The 22,277-nt window shown below is 44.0% G+C and overlaps 1 protein-coding gene and 1 non-coding gene across 6 annotated transcripts in view; one reads left to right on the forward strand and one right to left on the reverse strand.

Moving 5' to 3' along the window:
* The window catches only part of RALGAPA2 (Ral GTPase activating protein catalytic subunit alpha 2), a 290,293-nt gene extending 272,217 nt beyond the window's left edge, over positions 1-18,076 (reverse strand). Inside the window, exon 1 of one of the 5 annotated variants that reach the window (XM_019973256.2) lies at positions 17,923-18,076. In XM_019973256.2, the coding sequence (XP_019828815.2) occupies positions 17,923-18,046 (124 nt within the window). In that variant the 5' untranslated portion in view covers positions 18,047-18,076. Of the gene's footprint in view, positions 1-7,976; positions 8,285-17,922 lie in introns of those variants that run through there. The other 4 variants (XM_070801052.1, XM_070801051.1, XM_070801053.1 and 1 more) reach the window with 4 other exon arrangements.
* Positions 18,077-18,514: 438 nt separating this feature from the next.
* Positions 18,515-18,587, forward strand: TRNAG-UCC (transfer RNA glycine (anticodon UCC)). The gene has a single exon. It is a non-coding gene; the product is annotated as a tRNA-Gly (tRNA).
* Positions 18,588-22,277: the final 3,690 nt, after the last annotated feature.

The following is a 22,277-nucleotide window of genomic DNA, read 5'->3' on the forward strand; positions in this document are numbered from 1 at the left end:
CCTCGTGGAAATGCAGCCATTTACTTGTCTGTCTCCCCTAGCAAACTGCAAATTCCATGCTTATGCCTTATTAATCTCTGAAGACACAGCCCTGCCAAGCAGACACACACACACACACATCCACACACACACACACACACACACACACACACACACACACACAAACCCAAAAAAAGTATGGGAAACCAAGTTTTTTTAAAAAACCCAAAAACAAGATAGTGGCTTACTACATTTATACTTTAATTATGCTTAATTTTACAGTAAAGTAACATATTGCTTCTTTTAAAGATAATTTTAAAGTTTGAATTGAATCGATTTGCTATTTTGAAAGTCAATTTTTTAAAGACAATAAGCAGTTCTCTACAGTTTTATCTCTGGTACTTAGTTTGGAGACTAAAGATTAGTACGCTAAAACAACTAGTAGAAGTTATGCATGTCCATCAGCAAATAAAGCATTTACAAGCAAAATAAAAATTATAAAAGTTTTCATTAAAATACTCTGGACCTACCAATTACCCTTCTTCCCAGAATAAAAGGTCAAAGGCAAAATAAAAATTATAAAAGGTTTTATCCAAAATACTCTGGACCTACCAATTACCCCTCTTCCCAGAATAAAAGGTCAAAGGCAGCCTTTCTCAGTTATCTCAAAGAAAACATCTGAGCTCTCAGACTTTCATCCTAGGTCCATCTTTCTCACATCAGAGAATCTCCAGCCTGAGGAGCAGGGGTGGGGTATCTGTGTGACATATTTGTGTTCAAAGTTCACTTTATACTCCAGAAGTTACAGGTATATGAGCAACTGATGAAAAATGAAGGAAGGGAGCATTAGGGCAAAATCACTTGGCTTCAAACGAGGTCACCGGAGAGAAGCCATCCCAAGACTGCCTGAAGGGCCTGGAGTTATACGCCCCGGCTTCGTGCTGGCTGCAGAGTGTCCGTGTGGCACTAATGTCCAAAGAAATATTTTACCACCTGTGATGGCTGCCAAGGACACGGAGAGGCCAGCGAACACGAAAACACAGGAGGAGTCTTTTTATCTTCTGTCATGTTCATATCAAATACAGCCTCAAGGTCTGCCTAGAACAATACAGTAAAAACAGACTAGGAAGAGGGCATCAAAACTCAAAGCAGCATGTCTAGGAGACATGCGAAAACTGAGGGCCTTTGGTTTACATGTTAACATTCATTCTTGTGGGGAAATATATTCTCTGGTATGTAAATATGCTTTTGAGTCAGGATAACTAGCAAAAGCACGACATGAGCTGAACAATCCTATGACTCCCAGCCCTACTCCTTATGGGCAGGAGTCCACCTCTGGGAGCCTCAGTTTCCCCATTTTCAGGTTGGGTGTGGGGACACCACCATCATCAGAAATTGGGGGACAACCCAGTGAGATCATGACACTGATAAACAACCATGTCACAGCCTCCTAATCCCTCATTAAGCTCCAGACCCCACATCTAACAATTTCCCCAATGGTCCCATTTGGATGTCGCCTTTTTCTCAAACTCAGTACAGTTCAGTTCAGTCACTCAGTCGTGTCCAACTCTTTGCGACCCCATGGACTGCAACATGCCAGGCTTCCCTGTCCACACCAACTCCCGGAGCTTGCTCAAACTCATGTCCATCGTGTCAGTGAGGCCATCCAACCATCTCCTCCTCTCATCTCAAACTCAACACACATCACACCAAACTCACCTTGCTCTGTTATTAGCTCGGGTCTCCTCCCAACCCTTCTGGCTCTATCCATGGCACCCCCACTCTCCCATATACCTAACATCAATGATCAAATTCTAACAAGGTGTTCGCTGCTGCTGCTGCTGCTGCTAAGTCACTTCAGTCAAGTTCGACTCTGTGCGACCCTAGGGACAGCAGCCCGCCAGGCTCCTCTGTCCACCGGATTCTCCAGGCAAGAATACTAGAGTGGGTTTCCATTTCCTTCTTCCAACAAGGTGTTTACTGCTGGTCAGATTACAAAGGATTTGACTGTTTCACCTTGCTGCCAGAGAGCACATGAACACCACTGAGGAGAGCATAGTGAATCAAGGCATAGACACACTCAACCCAGCAACCTGACTTCAGTGAATCTATTCTAAGGAAACAATGCAAAATGAAGAATGCAAAATGCCATTTCCCAAGATGTTTAGAGTAGTAGTATTTACACCCGATAAAGAAAGAAAGAGTTAAAAAAAAAAAAAAGAGGAAAAAAGGATCGATGAAGAAAGGAAACTATTTAATCACCAGAGGATAGTCTCAACGAATACCTGTCGTTAATAAAAATAAAAGTAACATAGGTAAAAGCTAACAGGAAGTTTAAAAGGCAATATTTACAACTTGTGAATAAGTGAACTTGTCCCTACTTAAAGCAACAGATGCACAGAAGGAAACATCAAAATATTCAATTCTGTTCTATGGGCATTAAGAGCATCAGTGAACAGCTATTCTCTCCTCTCTGGTTCCAAATTATTTGGTCTGAATCTTGGGGTCACTAGAGTTGACTGGGCTGTGGCCCCTGACCCCAAACCTCTTCTCCTTCAGATTCATCACTCCTCGTCCAGCTTCTGCAAACCACACTTGAATCTAGAATCACTAGTTTCTGGTCCTTCATGACTCCACCCTCCTCTCCAGTTGTCACCTGTCAGCTCCTCCATTGCCTACCTTCCCAAGGTCTCCCCGCCCTCCCACCAGCCTAGTTCTATCCTGGCCCTGCTGGCAGGGAGGCAGTTCTCAAATCTTATCATTTGACCTGCTAAGAATTCTCCAAGGGCACCCTCTCACCTGCAGGATAAAATCAAAGCTTCCAACCCCTTGAGATCTGGCCCCAACTGCCTCAGCTTCTACCCGGTCAGGCTACCCCTCCTCGTCTCCTCCAAGACCTCATAGTCCACCTCCCCATCCTGCCTCACCCCTGGCCTATACGCCACTCCAGCCACTGCTCTGACACTGCAGATGCCCTCAGGGCCAGGGTTTCAGCACCCAGTCCTCCACGCCCGAGGTTCTTTGCTCTCACGCATCATCTCCCAGGTGCATCTCCACCACCAGCTCCTCCCCTTCTCGGCTGGAAAAGCCCTCCCCACCCTTGCTGCTGCTGCTGCTGCTGCTGCTAAGTCGCTTCAGTCGTGTCCGACTCTTAGCGTCCCCATGGACTGCAGCCTACCAGGGTCCTCCGCCCATGGGATTCTCCAGACGAGAGTACTGGAGTAGGTTGCGATTGCCTTCTCCTCGACCCTTGACTTTCCCCAAATCTAACCCTGCTCTGCCCAGCAGGCCGTGCTGGCCATGAGTGGCTCCCCAGCACTGGAAATGTGGCTGGTCTGATTGGAGACATGCTGGACATGAACAGTACATGCACGACTTCCAAGACGTGCTATGTGAAGATAACGGAAAAACTGAAGATTTTACTTGGACTACCTGTCGACAAAACAGATGTATCGGGTTAAATAAAAGGTATTACTAAAATTAATGTCACCTGTTTCTTTCTGTAATATTTTTATTTTTTAATATTTATTTTATTCATTTATTTATTTGACTGCACTGGGTCTTTGGTTACAGCATGTGGGATCTAGTTCCCTGACCGGGGATCAAACCCAGGGTCCCTGCACAGGGTGTGTGGAGTCTTAGCCACTGGACCACAAGGGAGGTTCCTTACCTTTCTTTTTTTTACCTTTTTAGATGTGGCTACCAGAGCAGTTTAAATTACAGCTATGGCTCACATATATTTCTACTGGACAAAGTGAGTCTAATCTTTAGTCATTCTTTAGGTCCTGGTATGAGTAAAACCTCTTTCAAGACGCCCTATCTTTGGTCTTTCTAGCGTTTTGGAGGGTTTTTTTGCCACATTACTCAGCACATGGGACCTTAGCTCCCCATCCAGGAATCGAACCCAAACACTCTGCATTGGAGATGTGGAGTCTTCACCACTAGACCACCAGGGAAGTCCCCCTATCTTTGTTATTAATGATCTTTTCTGCACCTTGAAATCCTATAATGGAGTCCACCATATAAGCCACTATCTAATTACATAACACATTATATGCTTACTAGTAAATATTTTATATCTATTATTCTTGCCACATCAATGCCATGTCTAAACCCTATTTAATAGTAGGCACTCAACTTGTTATTAGGCATGGAATCTCTGCAGCAGCAAGAGAGCAATACACAGTATTTTAGTTTTGTTTTGTTTACTTATTTTCTTTCCTGAGGATGATTTCAACAACGTAAGGAGACCTGGGAGTCGGGAATCGAAGAGCTCTTTGTTCTTCCTCCAACTTAGATAATATATTCACAACATTTAGTGCCTGGTTTGGCCCCCAACAAGCCCCGCCTGGCCTCAGTTCTCCCCCATCCTTTAATATAAAGTTAATAATATCAGGCCAATCTACAATATACAGCCAAGTCAAAGTAGCTACATTAAGTTCTAACTGGAGTCATTACCGTGATACGAAGAAATACTCTCCTCTTCACAGCTAACTGTATCTTTCTCAGCCAGTCGTCTTAAACACGGACTACTTTTTATGAAGAGGGAAAGGATCGATCACAATTACTGAAACAAGAAAGGAAAAGGGACAGCCTATCAAAAGGCTCGTCCTAGCCTATTAATGACAGGAAAGAAGTGATGAGAGAGGAAACTGTAAAATGTCTATTCGGAGCTGAAGTAGCTCATACAGTACACTCACAATAACCTTTACGAGGCAGACATTACCACACCCATTTCACAGAGTGAAGAAACTGAGGTTCACAGATGGGCTGGGAAACTGGCCCAAGGTCGTGCAGCCGCAGGCTACAGATCCAGATCAGCAGTATCAACTTGGTATTTAACAACTAATGTGGTCTTATAACTTGAAAATATGTGAAAAGCAAGAGAATTATCTAAATATACAGATAAAAATACAACAATAATTTCGATTCATTTCCTTCTAATGATTTTTTCTTTGCAAATATATCTATTTCGTTTCCTGCTAGTTTATTGAGACATAACTGACATACTGGAGAAGGCAATGGCACCCCACTCCAGTACTCTTGCCTGGAAAATCCCATTGACGGAGGAGCCTGGTAGGCTACAGTCCATGGGGTCACTAACAGTTGGACATGACTGAGCGACTTCACTTTGACTCACTCCAGTATTCCTGCCTAGAGAATCCCAGGGATGGGGGAGCCTGGTGGGCTGCTGTCTATGGGGTCGCAGAGAGTCAGACACAACTGAAGCAACTTAGCAGCAGCAGCAACTGACATATAGCACTGTGTAAGTTTAAAGTGTACAACATAATGATTCGACTTACATATACCACGAAATGATTATCACAGAAAGTTCAGTGAACACCCATCATCTCAGAGAGATAAAAAGTAATGAAATAGGAAAAATGTTCTTTCTTCTGATGAGAATTCTTAAGACTTACTCTTTTAACAACTTTCATATATAACATACACCAGTGTTAACGACATTTACCACATTGTATGTTACATTCCTAGTATTTATTTATTTTATTACTGGAAGTTCATACTTTCTGACTGCATTCATTCAATTATCTCCCCCCACCCCCCCACATCCTGCCTCTGGTAACTACACATCTGGTCTCTTTCTCTTTTTCTATTTTTTTTTTTAATTTTTAATTTTTATTGGAATATAGTTGATTTACAGTGTTGTGTTAGTTTCTGCTATACAGCAAACTGAATCAGCTATACATATACATATATCCACTCTCTTTAAAATTCTTTTCCCATATAGGACATTACAGTGTACTGAGTAGAGTTGCCTGGGCTATACAGTAGGTCCTTATTAGTTAATCTATCTTACACATGCGTGCATGTCTGCTCAGTTGTGTCTGACTCTTTGCAAACCCACGGACTGTACCTCGCCAGGGTCCTCTATCCATGGGATTTTCCAGGCAAGAATACTGGAGTGGGTTGCCATTTCCTGCTCCAGAGGATCTTCACAACCCAGGGATCAAACCTGCATCTCTTGTGTCTCCGGCATTGGCAGGCAGATTCTTTACCACTGAGCCACCTGGGTGTGTGTATGTCAATCCTGATTCAAATAGTTTCTTGATCTTGGCTAAGTCCTAGCTTTTAGATCAGAAGGTCTTTTTTTCTAAGTAGACTTTTCCATAAAGTAGCAAATCAATAGGGTATGTGATGTGGTGGGACCACTACATTGCTGTACTATTTGTCTTTAAAGCCTTTAAACCCACAGTTGTAAGCAAGAGTTTACACTAAACAGTATGAATCAGAATGCCTCAGACATGTTTACAAAAATCTAGTCCCTACAGATAAAGACTACAATAATAAACGAAGTAAACCGAGCCAATCCACAACAACAACAACAAAAACACTATACATAAGGAATATGAAAGAGCCCCTCCAGGCTACAAAACTGAGGTCAGATGTGTTAATGAAAGGACAAAACAAAGTTCCTCAAAATGAGACAAACACTTTCAAGTAAACCACAGGGCCTTGAAAATTAATTACTTTCTCAGAACTGCTCAGAACGGTAACAAAGTACTATGTGTCTCTAAGAAACCCAACATCTAGGTTTAATGGATTCTGCCTTTGCAAAATGTAGCCAACTTAATCCTGTAGGCTTGGACTGAACACAAGTTCAAGTTCTCTACCACAGAGTAAGTCCCCAAGCATCAACTACTTTAAAAAACCTCTCTGCTCTGCCCTCCATTATCAAAAATGTCCCTACAGTAGGTGTTAATCAGTCACTAAAGAGCCCCACACAATACAACCTGTGTGAGCCTGGTATTTCAGTACAGGAAGTAGAAAGCTCAGTTTACCAAGAAGACTGCATTTCACTTTCAAAAGTCTTGAAAGCTAATCCCTCTAACAGTACCTAATTTACATTTCATTCCAAACTGACCAAGCCGGCAGTGGCATCTCAAGGAATCCGAGAATGTGAAAAACGTCACTTGGCAAAACTAGGTGTGTGGATTTTTCTTCCTTAGAGGTATTTCACAGTATAAATAGAAATCATTTGCAAATTTTAACCTCATGAACAAGAGCTTTATTTAAAATTCTCACACGTACAATGAATTCTGTTATGCCCTCTTTCCTCAAGTGACAGACACATGCAGACTTTGTGCCCTAAATCAGGCAATTTTGCTCCTTTCAAGAAGAAAAAAAGACATCTAGAAGACACATAAAGTATCTTTTTCATAGCCCCCAAATACACAAAGACAAGTCTGTATATTGACAGTAAAGGTGTTTACATTCTAAACAAAAATTAAGACTCAAGGAGGTAGGAAGAGAAAACAAATAGCAGAGCAAACTGGCTGCAGATCACAGGTGGCAGGTAAACGGAGGCCTTGGGAACACTTGACACCCACGGGAGTGAGCTTCATCCCAGGTCAAGTGCAGGCCCACCTGGGGTCTGCAGTTCCTCCACACAATGGGCTCACAAAGACGCAAGAAGCCACAAAACTGTCAGTCATCTTGACAATAAAGCATAAGCAGCCTCCTGGAACCCAGGAAAGTCACCCCTCCCTCCCAGCAAACATGAGGAGCCCCCCTCACACCACGGACACAAAGAAACCGAGTCAGCCAGATCCATGGGAAGAGAAGTGACACTTAAATGTATCCCGAGGCCATTCGGAGGCTCAGTCTACTGGGGGATCAGACTCAAAATAAAGTAAAATTAAAAGTGGCGGGGCGGGGCTGGGGGTGGGGGGAGATGACAGTTCAATTCAGTCTGCGATGGGACCCCACTTAGGGTCTCGGACTCAAACATTAAAATTAAGAACTAGGAGGGGAGATGACAGTTCGATGGGTGCGTGCGACGACCCCCAGGGTTTGCTGGGGAGGGGACCGTCCCGCCGCAGTCCGGCTCCGAGGCCACCCGGGGGAGGGGGTAAGTTTACAACTCAGGGGGCCTCCGGGCAACACGCGGAGGGTCTGCGTCCCCAGCCCGGCATCGCAGCCCGACGATCCCCGCCCGATCCCCGCAGGAGCGCGCCCTCGGCCGCGCCGCGCCTCACCCAGCAGCGCCCGCAGGTGCTTCAGGCGGGTCAGCACGTCCTTCTTGGGGTCCAGCACCTTCTGGGTGGACTTCTTCACATCCCCGTGGCTCCTCCGGGAGAACATCCCGCCGCGGGGAGCCAGACCCCGCCGGCGGGGCAGGAGGCGCCTGCGCCGCGCGGGTCACAGCAGAGGGTCGGGCCGGCGCGTGTCGCGCGGGCCGCTCGCCGCCCCCCCCTGCCCGGCAGCAGCCGCCAGCGCCGCCGCCGCCTCTCCAGCCTCGGCTCCAGGAAGGAGGGGCGGGGGCCGGGCCGGCGCGGGGCGGGGCAGGAAGGCGGTGTCGACGCGAATCCCGCCGCCCCGCCCCCGCGGGAGGTGCTGGCCGCCACCACCACCCCCCGCCCCCGCCACGGGCGGGGCGCACGGGCGCGCGGTCCGGCGGGGGACGGGCCCCAGCGGCGCCGCGAGTGACAAAGAAGGTGGCCTCCGCGAGCACGCTGTCCTCCGAGCCCCGGGATGCTCCGTGACAGCGACCTCCAATCAGGCTGGCGTGTTTTCCGCGCGATTGGAGTCAGTGCGCCCGCTCAGGGCACGTGCCTCGCTCGCCAGGCCACCAGTGCTCCTGGGAAATGTAGTTCTCCAGGAGGCCAGCCCCTGAGACCGCCTCTCCAGATGGGTGCAGCATCTGCCCGACCCCCTACCTACCCCTGGAGGCCCAGGTTTCTGTACCTACAGTCCGGCCTGTGCGCCCACCCCAGTTCTCTCTACTGCAACGTGAATCAAGAAACATTCAGTTCAGTTCAGTTCAGTTCAGTCGCTCAGTCGTGTCCGATTCTTTGCGACCCCATGAATCGCAGCACGCCAGGCCTCCCTGTCCATCACCAACGCCCGAAGTTCACTCAGACTCATGTCCATCGAGTCGGTGATGCCATCCAGCCATCTCATCCTTTGTCGTCCCCTTCTCCTCCGGCCCCCAATCCCTCCCAGCATCATAGTCTTTTCCAATGAGTCAGCTCTTCGCATGAGGTGGCCAAAGTACTGGAGTTTCAGTTTTAGCATCAGTCCTTCCAAAGAACACCCAGGACTGATCTCCTTTAGAATGGACTGGTTGGATCTCCTTGCAGTCCAAGGGACTCTCAAGAGTCTTCTCCAACACCACAGTTCAAAAGCATCAATTCTTTGGCGCTCAGCTTTCTTCACAGTGCAACTCTCACATCCATACATGACCACTAGAAAAACCATAGCCTTGACTAGATGGACCTTTGTTGGCAAAATAATGTCTCTGCTTTTGAATATGCTATTTAGGTTAGTCATAACTTTCCTTCCAAGGAGTAAGCGTCTTTTAATTTCATGGCTGCAGAAACATTACAGTAGGACAACTTTCAAAGCTTTTACAATGTAAACCATCTAAGTTTTGACTTCTGAATTCACACCAGGTAGTGAGATTTCATGGCAACCCACTCCAGTACTCTCGCCTGGAAAATCCCATGGGCGGAGGAGCCTAGTGGGCTGCAGTCCATGGGGTCCCTAAGAGTCGGACACGACTGAGCAACTTCACTTTCACTTTTCACTTTCATGCATTGGAGAAAGAAATGGCAACCCACTCCAGTGTTCTTGCCTGCAGAATCCCAGGGACAGGGGAGCCTGGTGGGCTGCCGTCTATGGGGTCGCACAGAGTCGGACACGGCTGAAGCGACTTAGCAGCAGCAGTGAGATTTCACTTGTGGCTCAGTAGTATAAAAAATCTGCCTGCAATGCAGGAGACCTGGGTTCTGTCCCTGGGTCGGAAAGATCCCCTGGAGGAGGGCATGGCGATCCAATCCAGTATTCTTGCTTGGAGAATCTCATGGTCAGAGAAACCTAGTGGGCTACAGTCCACGGGGTCCCAAAGAGTTGGACCTGCCTGTGTGACTAACACACAGTGAGGGAAGGAGTGGCAAACCCTTTGGCCATATCAAAATCAGAGCTCCAATTATGCACTAAAATGAACAGCTTTGGCAGTAGGGAAAGGAATGCTTAGACTCTGGGAGAGGAGGCCTTTGGTTCCTGGGACCCATCCTCACTTGGAATATGAGAGTGCTTCACCAGGAGGGCTCCTCAACTTCTCGCCTCTTGCTTTGTAGGAAGTGCATGTTCTCTGTGTTGTGCAAGGCTGCCTAGCAAAACAGTAGCAGAACCAGAAATAGAACCTGAGGGACCTGACTCTCAGGCTGAGATGCTTTTTAAAGCCAGGTGCCTGTAACCTGGGGCAAGACTTTGAGATGCAAGATGGTCTGGAGATTTCTTTTAGCAGATCTGTAGGGATATTTACTGCCATCTGGATCCTTTGATGCTTCAAATTTTGACAATATTTTAGCAGGCATAAGCTGTTCAAACTTAAGCTGTTTAAAATCACGTGGTTTCCATCAGGTTGGGATAACACAACTGTCTTTTCCTCAGTCAGCTAAACTAACCGGGGGGAAGAGCCAACGATTTACACAGCCTTGTATCCTCATTCCTGAACACAGTATTTGATCCTGAAAGTACTCAATAAAAGCTTATTAAGGAAAATGGGATAAAAAACTAAAATAGTCTTACATGTTTAATCAAGGTATGCCAAAAATATCTCCTAGTTGTTAGAACCTCTATTTTTCAAGTTGTCAAATAGCACTGATAGAACTGGGATATTTTCATACAAAGGAATATTACTTAGGAATAAAAAGAAATAGACAACCAATAAACCCAATAGCACGAATCTCAGACTCAGAGATGGAGGCCCCACACTCAGGATGATGACAGAGTGGATCCCCCGGTGTCATCTCCATCAGGACCACAAACCTTCCATGACTGTCACAAGAGACAAATAACCTTCCCTCTTGAGTGAAGACATTCTGGGTGCTTTTGCTACAGAAATTTAGCCTGACCCTGGCTACACATTGTAAGTCACAATATTCACCACAGTATTCCTTTAAGAAGATACCTTTCATTGTACTGATGGAAAAAATAGGATGCTCTTGCCTTAGGGAATTCAATTTTTCTGTCGCAAAGCAACCTGTTATCAAAATCAAACTGTTGTTGAGCACCTGCTGTGTGCAAGGCATGAGTGTAAACCTTGGGGATAAAAAGCTGCATAAGATGCAGCCTCCTGACCTCGAAAGCTTCCAATTTAGTTGAGGGACAGAGCAACTAGAAAACTGAGGAGACAAACAACAGTGTTCTGCGCACACGTGACAAGGTTCAAACTTGGTGGTACCAGAAACAGACATTCATGTGCGTGTAGGTTCATCTGATCCATCATATCTAGCCTTTACTTACTGATGAAAATATAGAACTCTGAGTCGTCTCTAAAAAGCCAATTATTAAGTTATTATTTTGGGCTTTTCACCCACCCACCATGAATATTCCAAGTGAAATACAAATAAATAAAAATATTCTTCTTATTTTCTGTTGCACTGAAAAATAATTCCTGCTAGACTTGAGCAAATCACCTGCTTTGCAATTAATGTTTATCCCTGGAGATTCAGAGTGCCAAGTATTTTGTAGACCCTTGAATGCTGTTGAAGAAGTAGCCTGCTGACACCAATAAATACAGATAATGAAATCAAGAGTTAAACACTTACAATGCAAATTAAGACTAGACTACCTTGAAATGCCATTTTGATTAGCAAAATAGAAACATGATTTGACAACATACTCTGGTAGTAGAGCTGTGCGTGCATGAGTGCTAATTCCCATCAGTCATGTCCGACTCTTTGTGACCCTATAGACTGTAGCCCACAAGTTCCTCTGTCCATGAGACTCTCCAGGCAAGAATACTGGAGTGGGTTGCCATGTCCTCCTCCAGGGGATCTTCCTGACGCAGGGATAGAACCTGGGGCTCCTGCATTGCAGGTGGATTCTTTACCACTGAGCCACAGGGGAAGCTCAGCAGAGCTGTAGAGAAGCATAACTGATAGGAGTGCAAAATGATACCATTCCTATAGGGGAGAATTTGGCTAAATTACAGAAATTTGTCCATTGACACCAAAATCGTACTTCTAAGAGTCTACTATGAAGTAGAGTCTATACCTGCACACATATAAAACCATTTGTGGACGTTTACTCCTTTGGCATTATTTGCAATAATCAATATAGTAGATTGAAAAGATATGTCCATGTCTTAATTCCCCAGAACCTGTGGTTGTGACTTTTTGGAAAAAGAATCCCTGCATATGGTAGTCAGGTTAAGGATCTCAAGGTAAAATCATCTTGGATTACATAGGTGGTCCCTGAGTCTGGTGAGTGTCCTTGTAAGACATGGGAGACTTTGTTAAGTACACAAACAAAGAAGAAGGTGAAACAGGCAGATTGGTGTTATGAGACCACAAGCCAAGTGACCCCTGCAGTCACCAGAAGCCAGGATCCAGGAAGGAGTCTCCCTGGGGGTCTTCCGAAAGGAGCCTGACCCTGACCTTGATTCCAGATTTCTGGATTCCAGAATTGGGTGAAAATTAATTTCTGTACATGCACACACACCTGAACCCAGTCCATCCACATACGGCAGTGCCGTGCAACCATAAGAAGTAATGAAAAAATTTCCTGTGTTCTCACTTTGCTTCTTTCATTCACTCACGCATTCGTTAATATCTCAGCATAATTAGGGAATGTTGTTCAGTAGGATGGTTTTGCTTTAATGAACATGTACCCATATTTTAAAATTGTAGGCTTCTTTTCTCAGAAGTCTTTCTAAAATATACCTCAGGCTTCCCCATCTTCCATGTTATTGAGTTATAATTAGCACACAATATTATATTAGTTTCAGGTGTACAACATAGTGAGTCAATATTTTCATGTATTACAAAATGATCACCACAATAAGTCTAGTCACCATCTGTCATCAGACATAGTATTCCTAGTATTACTGGCTGTATTCTCTATGCTGTACATTAATCCCCATCTTCTTAAACAGACTATTCATTGTTTCTGAAACCATAATTTATTTCCCCCCCACCTCTGTGGCCCCCTGCATCTCCTCCTAAATTGGCATTGCTACTGGCAACAAAGGAGAAACACCCCCATAGACTTTCTGTATCTAATTTTGACCACATCTTGCCCCTAAACTGGCTCATGGCTATCAGAGACAATTTGTGTTCATCTTCTTAACTTCCACAGTTGGGATCATTCCAGGTACTTAGACTTGCCAGCTCTGTGGTTTCCAGGTAACCAACTTGTTCATGTATTTTATTTCCAAATTTTTCTTTCATCAGAATTTTTCAGATTGGAAGAATTTTTTTTTTAGATTGACTAAAATACCTCAAGCCTGAATGTTAATCCTGATTGTCATGACTGTTATGTTAATTTTAATATCAGGAAAAATTCAACTTTTATCCACAAATATTCCTGTCAGATAAATTCATTGTACCTTTCCTCTGGATTACAATTCAGTGGGTCAGACATACTGGATCTTCAAAGAGCCTCCCCCAGTTGTCTGTTTTTTGTTGATCATGGGACTCCTTGCACTCTTATCTTCTTAAAAAAGATACAACGTATTAAATTCAAGTTTTTTTTCTTGCATCAGCTTTCACCCTAAAATGCTGACTTAATATCATTTAATACGTATCTTGTGCTCCTGAGAATCTACACCTAAAATTCCCCAAAAAGAACGGCTGACAACCCTTCATAAGAATGAAATGCAATGCCCAATGCTTAAGAAACAAGAAACCCAATCTCTGTTTTCCAGATGATATATTACTGTATACCCTAAAAACATATATTATTTTCTCCTCCAAAAATATTTCCTATTAGTTTATTTTCTTTCCAAATCTCTGTCAAGAAAGGAGATTTAATACTTAACTTTAAACTTGACTATAAATCATTTTATATGAGAATTTCAATTCAGAAAAGGCTCAAAAAATTTTTGAAAATGTTCTATTCATTTTGATATGTCTGATGGATGCCTGATAACAGAGTAATGCCCAAAGGGAAAGAAACCTAATCGTTTTTCTAAATGTATTCAAGCAGATGTTTTCACAGCTGTGCATTTCAACCACGATGTCATCTTCTGGGGGCATATTTTCTTTTTTTTATCATCAAAACATTAATAACATTTCGGTATTAAATCATGGGTTTAGATCAACAGTGGAAAAAATAAGCACAGAAGTAAGCACATGAGAATGTATATAGTAAAAAAAAAAAAAGTCTTTGCATGATAATGCTTAAAAAAATCAAGAATAGTGAAAACTATGTCAATAGGAAATAAAAATTGAATAAAAGATGACGTATGAAGACCAGAGAGACAGATTTACATAAGACAAGACGTCTGCAAAAATTTGATCGTCACCTTCACCTCTGTCCCCAATAAACAAAGTGTCATCATTAGATTTACTATTAGATCAGATACACACTTTAATTTTCAACTGGGTGTTAAATTTTTTTAAAATGAATGCAGAGTATGAAATGTCAACAGAGTGTATTTACTCAAAATGGAGAACACCATCATACAGCTTGTTTTCCTTGCAGATTCCTGCAATTTTCTAGGGAAAAAAATGAATCTCAAAATAATTATTGGAGAACATAACCTTTCTTGGGAAAAACAACACAACAGTTTAAATTTTTTTCCTGATCTACACATAGACCTATGTCTTAAGTTTATAGAGTTTTTACTTGGTATTTCAGATAGGATTCTTAGTTGCAAGCAACAGACATTGGCTGCTTAAGCAAAAGATAATTGATTTAAAGAATGTTGGCTGTCAAAATCAATGGGAGACTGGAAAAACAGGCTTAGAAAATAATTACGAAAATAGGTGCTGATGCAGCTGAGAGTTACAATGAGGATGAAGCTTCAACCCCCTTAGAAGTCACCATCTAATGGAGGAGACAGACACCTACCTAACTAGGCAGTAGTAATTCCCAGCAGTGATACCTGCAACGCATTACGCAAGATGGCAGGGAAGATTGTAGAATGGCAATGAAAAGAGGATTCAGAGAAGGGCTTCCTTGAGGAGGTGATACCTGGAACTGGGAAAGGATGAACACGCCCAAGGCAAGGCTAGGAGGCAAAGGCTATGCAAAGGGCTGTGTGAAGAATATCAGAAGCAGTTTGATTTTGTGTGGTTCTACCCAGCTTTGTGCTGTGAAATCAGTTCTGAATATTGGAAGGACTGATGCTGAAGCTGAAACTCCAATAGTTTGGCCACCTGATGCAAAGAACTGACTCACTGGAAAAGACCATCATGCTGGGAGAGATTGAAGGTCCATCATGATGGGAGAGATTGAAGGTGGGAGGAGAAGGGGACAACAGAGGATGAGATGACTGGATGGCATCACCGCTTCCATGGACATGAGTTTGAACAAGCTCTGGAAGTTGGTGATAGACAAGGAAGCCTGGTGTTCTTCCCTGGGATCACAAAGAGTTGGACTGAGCTCAGCTCAGACTGAGCACCTGAACTTTGTGCTGTGATAGTATTTGGCATACCACTGGGGTTGCAGAAATGAGTGTGTATTCTTGTAGCCTTGTGAAAACAGCAGGGCCTAATGAGAGTGAGGGTGGTGATGCCAAAGTGAGAGGAGACAAATGGACTTCCTATGGATCTGTGGGAGGCTGGCTGAGATGACAGCAAAGGCAAATGCCCTGACTTTCAGTCCTCCCCACTTACTAGCTTTGTAATCTTAAGTGGGTGACAATTCTCCAAGCTTCAGTTTTCCACATCTAGAAAATGGAGACAAACTTACACTGGGCTCTTTATTCTAAAGAGTGGGTGGATGCTAAGTTGCTCCAGTCATGCCCTACTCTTTGCAGAGGACCACTCCAGTATTCTTGCCTGGAGAATCCCAGGGACAGAGGAGCCTGTTGGGCTGCCATTTACGGGGTCACACAGAGTTGGACGTGACTGACGCAACTTAGCAGCAGCAGCAGCAGCCTATAGCCCACCAGGCTTCTCTGTCCATGGGGATTCTCCAGGCAAGATTCCTGGAGTGGGTTGTCATGCCCTCCTTCAGGGGATCTTCCCAACCCAGAGATTGAACCTGTGTCTCATTATGTCTCCTGCATTGGCAGGTGGGTTCTTTACTGCTAGCATCACCTGAGAAACCCCATTCTAAAGAGTAAATCAGCATGGAAAGAATGAGTACAATGCCTGGTACCAAAATGTTCAATAAATGTAACTTTGTTTCTCCCACCTCTCCCACTCCTAGAAAATGCAAACAAGGAAATTTTGTTTGCTCAGACTGTCAATTTGTGTACACACTTGATTTCTAAATGTGTTTAATAGGAGGAGTTTACACAGCTATATGGACCTCCCTGGTGGCTCAGACCATAAAGAATCCGCCTGCAATGGGGAGACCTGGATTTGACCCCTGGGTTGGGAAGATCCCCTGGAGGAGGGCATGGCAATCCACTCCAGTATTCTTGCCTGGAGAATCCCCATGGACAGAGAAGCCTGGTGGGCTATAGCCTGCTGCTGCTGCTACTAAGTTGCGTCAGTCACGTCCAACTCTGTGTGACAGAGGAACCTGGTGGACTACAGTCCACCGAGTCGCAAAGAATCTGACACAACTGAGTAATTAAGCAGAGCAGAACGCACAGCTGTAGTTTTCCATAGTTTTCCATAAGTGTACACTGAGCACTGTCACAATAGGTCAAGCAATGTCCTAAAATCTTTTATACCCACTTTTGTAACGTGTACCCCTTGGCAAGTAGGGATGTTTTCATTGCTGCCCCCATCACACTAGGTGAAATAGCTGTATCTTTTTGGACCTTAAATGATGCTGGATCAAGAATGCTGGTCAAAAGCTCATGGACCTAAATTTGTGACCCAGCAGTTTGTTCCAGGTATATTTACTTCTCTGGCGTGCCACAAAACCAAACCCAAGTGTGGTTTATAGGTCTTTACAAAATTAAAGTAATAATTCAGGTTATTATAAGTGAGATTAATAACTTAAACTGTACCAGTCATAAAGATGACAAAGTAACACCTCTGATACTAAAAAGTTCGACTTGAATAATTTATCCTAAAGATGCCAAGAGATACTTCTCTCCATCAGAGCTGAGATGAATTGTCCCAGTCAAGCCTATCCCAAACTACAGGGTTATAAGCAAATAAAATGCTGGTTGCATTCAGCCACTGAGTTTGGAGATTGTTGTTATGGAGCAAAAACCAGAGAGGGTATCTGTTGTGGCCTCAAGGATCTGAAACTACAAATCTCAAAGACTGGTCTTCTCTGCTGGACAAAGCCAGACACCATCTCCAATGGCTTATCTCCAGTATCCTTCTTGTTTTGCAAATTCTTTGAGAGTCTATGACTCTCTGCTTGACTCATCTCATGACCTCAGACTAGTCTGGTGTCCACATGATAATTTAGATTTTTGTTCCCAGAAAGTGACTGACTTGACTGGGATTACTTTTCCCAAAAAGAAAGCAGTAATGTAGGGGCAAGAAGGTAGGAAGAAAAGTCTTCCAGAGGGAGAGACAGACATAAGAAACAGCTTCAAGAATTTGAGCGCTGGTACTTCCCTGGCAATCCAGTGGATAAGACCCCTTGCTCCCAACGCAGGCGGCACAAGTTCAACCCCCGGTGAGGGAACTAAGATCTTGCATAATGCATAGCATGCCCTCCCCCAACCCCCACCCACCAAAAAAGAAAAACGAATTTAGGTGCTGGCAGCAAGGAAAAAACCCAAAGTTTGTCTCCAAAGAGGATATTAGGGTATTTGCAAAATAATTAGTAGAATATTCATAGGAAAAGCGTGAGGCATACCTGAAAGAAGCAGGGGAATAGAAATTGACTTGATCCTTCCAGTGTTACAGGAAGTATTTAAAAATGTGCTGGCTTTGTAACTAGTTCCTTGAAGTAGATGGATGGGCAGACAAGAACATAGATGAAATTTCCAGAAGAGTTGGGAAAAGGGTATATCAATTATCTTTGCCATTAAAATGCTGTATAGAGACCAACCACAAACTTCAGCAGCTACACTGGTGTTTGTCCAGCTCCAGGGTGTGTGGGACTCACCTGATCTGGGTTGAACTTGGCTCATCTTGGCTGAGACTGCTTCCATATCTGGCAGTCCACTAGCTACTGGTTGATCCAGAGTGGCCTTGGTTGGGAGGACTGGGGTACCCTGGCTCTGGTCCATATTTCATCCCCTTGGGACCAGTGGAGCAGCTTGGGAGTGTGCTTCTCATGATAATGACCAAGGGCAGGCATGAGCAAGCCCAATTGCACAGCATTTATGAGCCTCTAATTGTGACATATTTGCTGTTATCCTATTGGCTAAAGCAACTTACATGGGTGAACTGAGCATCAGGGGAGGAGGGCAAAGGGAATGAATGGAGAGAGAGAGGAATTAAGAATTATGACCATTCCCAATTGAAGAAGCTGGGCTCAATCCAAATTTCCCTAGAATCCCAGATCCTAGAATCCTAGGATCCCTGTGGCCTGAGGTTAAACTGAGGAGGAAGCAAGAGTGCAGCTAATGAGCACTAAGCTTGCTGTTAAACAATTCATGTTTGTCTACATATTTCTAATATACATCTGGAGATATATTACAGAAAATGAAGAATGACAGTGAACTTTAGGTTCTGAATGACCAGAAGCAGGGACCTCCCTGGTGGTCCAGTGGTGAAGACTCTGCACTTCCAATGCAGGGGGCCCAGATTCCATCCCTGGTCAGGGAACCAGGATCCCATATACTGTTGTGGCCCGGCCAAAAAAAATAGTAGGATTTTTCAGTGTGATCAGTTCTTCCATACACTGTGACCTATGTGGGGAATAACAGTAACATAAAGGTAGTTGTAATGCCCCTAGAACCATATTCCACTTGCTTTAGGTTACTTTTTCACTAACATGCACACATCATACAGGCAAACATCTTACTTCATTATGTTTCACAGATACTGCGATTTTTGCAAATTGAAGGTTTGTGGCAACCCTGGGTTGTCAGATAGCCAGCATCTTTTAGCAATAAAGTATTAAAGTACTAAAAAAGAAAAGAATTATGATCATTCATCAATTTGTTAGGGAAGTGATCTCGTAAAAATCAACCTTGAAAATGGACAAAGGGAGATTTCGGACCGATATACCAGGACCTTTTGTTTGTTAGGTGACATTCCTAGCCCTGGAGACTTGAAACAAAGGAAACTTCCCCCTTCATCCTGTGTCTGCTAGGAACACACAGTCTTTTATCCACGCTGAAGGAGCTCTTATTTCTGCCTGGCCATTCGTGTCACTATCTTTTTGTGTTTGGTTCTTCAAAACCCCCCACCAGACAGACTGCTGGACTTTGGAGCCAGAGAAGGAGGCTCTCCTGATAGAAAGGAGCTGGAGTCCATGGGGTCTTCCTCGGACAAACTCCTCCCCGAATCGCCTGCTTGAGCTCCTCGGTGAAGCACCTAGATAACAGTATCTGATGCACACTTCTTGAGTTGATTTACAAATGCTAATACCACCGCCGGATGGAAGATTTCCCTGAACACCTTGCCCCAGCTTACTGGAGCCTAAGGATGGATAGTGTTAACCCCTGTGACCTCACCATCAACCAATCAGGAAATTGTGCATGTGCAAGATGCCCCTCCCTCACCTGGCCTTTAAAAACGCTTTGCTGAAACCCACTGGGGAGCTCTCATGTTTGGAGCACTCGAAGTCCCAGGTTCTTTGTATGGCGCCTTAGAGTAAACACTAAACTTTCCTTCACCACAACCCAGTGTCAGTAGGTTACCTTTACTGCAAGTGGGCAAGTGGACCTGAGTTTGGTTCAGTAATACAAGAACTGCATTCACTGTGATACTAGTGGGCTTTCCCAGTGTCTGTTAAGAGCCCCAGGTGTAATCTCAGGAAGGAACTGCTAAAATGAGAAGGACACAACAGATTGTTATACTCTTGTGATGACACAGGAAAGGTGACTTGGATGATTGATTAGAAGGCAGTTTAGGTCATAAGACCTTGCCAGTGTTTACCAAGAACTCCCAGGGGAGAGACAGTGCTAACTTTAGTGGAAACTGCTGGAAGGCGGGAAGTATTGTTCAAGAACTGCCGGCCCACCAGGGCTTTGACTCTGCCTGACTTGATAAAATCTTTTACGGATTGGCTTGTTTGGCCTGGACTAGTCACTCAGAGCTTAAAAGCCACGAGCAGGTATTACAACACTGAGCTTCTGAACCTGGATCACCAGACTTCAGGCACGGATTCATGGTGATGCTACCGAGACCTCCAGAGCTTGTGGGGCCCTTGAGAGCACTCACTCTCCTCCCGCTGACAATTCTCTAACTACAGGACCTACATGAGGTCCTGCAAGTCTGTAATGATAGATCCCCATCTTCTAGAAGCCCTGACCCTTGGAAGTATATTCAGAGTCTTGACACAAAGGAATTTGTTTTAAAGTGTGGCATTCAATACACTGTTTATATGGTTTATATGTCTCTTACTTTGGAAAGTGAAATCCTAGCAAAGAACAATTCGTATTTAACTGGGTCTGGTATATCACAAGATAAGTTGAACTTGATTGGAAAACACTGGCAGATGTAAAACTTACCCTGCTGACATTCACCCAAGAAGCTGAGCAGAAATTCTTTTTTTTTTTTTTTTTCAGATATTTTCCAATTTTACTGAGATGTAAGGTCCGAAACTCCAGTACTTTGGCCACCTCATGCGAAGAGTTGACTCGTTGGAAAAGACTCTGATGCTGGGAGGGATTGGGGGCAGGAGGAGAAGGGGACGACAGAGGATGAAATGGCTGGATGGCATCACTGACTTGATGGATGTGAGTCTGGGTGAACTCCGGGAGTTGGTGATGGACAGGGGGGCCTGGTATGCCGTGATTCATGGGGTCGCAAAGAGTCAGACACGACTGAGCGACTGAACTGAACTGAACTGAATTAACACACCAAATGTAAGTTTAAGGTGTACAGCGTATTGATTGACTTAAAGGGTAAAGTAACTATCACAATAAATTTGGTTAATATCCATCATCTCATATAGATACAAAAGAATGAAAAAGAAAAACAGTTTTCCCTTTGTAGTGAGAATTCTTATACTCTCATAACTTTCAAATATACCTTACAGCAATTTATTTACTATAGCCATCGTGTTGTATATCATATCCCTATAGCAGTGTATACTATAGCCATTGTGTTATGTATTATATCCCTACAGCAACGTTTACTATAGTGTTTATTATAGCCGTCATATTGTATATTATATCTCTGATATTTATTTATCTGATAGCTAGAAGTTTGTTCTTTTTGACCACCTTCATCCAATTCTTCCTGCTCACCCCCCCATTTGTCCCATCTCTGGTAACCACAAATCGGATCTCTTTTCCTGCAAGTTTGTTTTATGGGAGTTCTTTGCTTCTTTAGGTTCCACATATAAGAGAGATCATACAACATTTGTCTTTTTCTGTCTGGACTTACTTCACTTATCACAATGCCATTGAGGTCAAGGTCCAAGAATGAACAGACATTCTTGGTGTTCCACCCAGTGTCATCTGTCCTCACCTCGGCCTGGAGGCCACGTGCCAAGAAAACTTGTGACTCTTGTCCAAAGGTTTTTTCCTCCTTGTGGGAGCATACTTGGTCCATGCACAGGGCATGGTGAATACATCGGAATCACTGCTCTCAGAAGCTGCCCTCACCAACGCCAGACAGGCAGGTGATGGATAAGGAGCCCAGCTCCTTCATCTTGGTAGTGGAATAACTCAGGAATGCCGTACTTACCTGCTCGATCGTGAACCCTCCCCTCTCTGTCTCCCTTCTTCACCACCGTGGCCCCAGTGTTTCCTGGGATCCTCTCTCAAATCAACTACTTGCTCTCAAATCTGTTTCAACCCTAGAGAGCGCTTAGTCTTACAAGAGAATACAGTCAAAATAATAAGCAGAGGTTGTTAACAGAATAGTACATAAGATTTTCAGTGTTTCTTTGCCAGCATTGAGTTCAGCAAACAAGGAACTGATGTTGTAAGTTAAATCAAAGTGAATTAAGTTGATGAAAAGTCCACCAAGACAAACCTCAGGGCTTCTAGGTGGATGACAGACAAGACAGAGAAAGGATGGCTCCAGCCATCTACGTGACCGATCAGTCTAGACCTTAGCCTGGGGCAAAGTAAGGTGAACTGTAAAACATCTCCACCCTTTCTCACCCAACTCAGAAACTCCACGAAGCCTGATAGAAAGACAGCATCATTCTTTGTGGCTCCTCCTGCAACTTGTTCAGCTCGCACAATATTATATTTCTGAGATTTTTTTTATCAGTTCTGATATATATCCTATTATTTTAATTGCTTCATCATAGTCTGAGGGCATGAATCCTGTACAATGCATTGCTTCATTCTCCTGTAGATGGATATTGAGATTGTTCTAAAATTTCACGAT

The sequence above is a fragment of the Bos indicus genome, chromosome 13, assembly GCF_029378745.1.
Source record: "Bos indicus isolate NIAB-ARS_2022 breed Sahiwal x Tharparkar chromosome 13, NIAB-ARS_B.indTharparkar_mat_pri_1.0, whole genome shotgun sequence".
NCBI classification, from domain to species: domain Eukaryota; kingdom Metazoa; phylum Chordata; class Mammalia; order Artiodactyla; family Bovidae; genus Bos; species Bos indicus.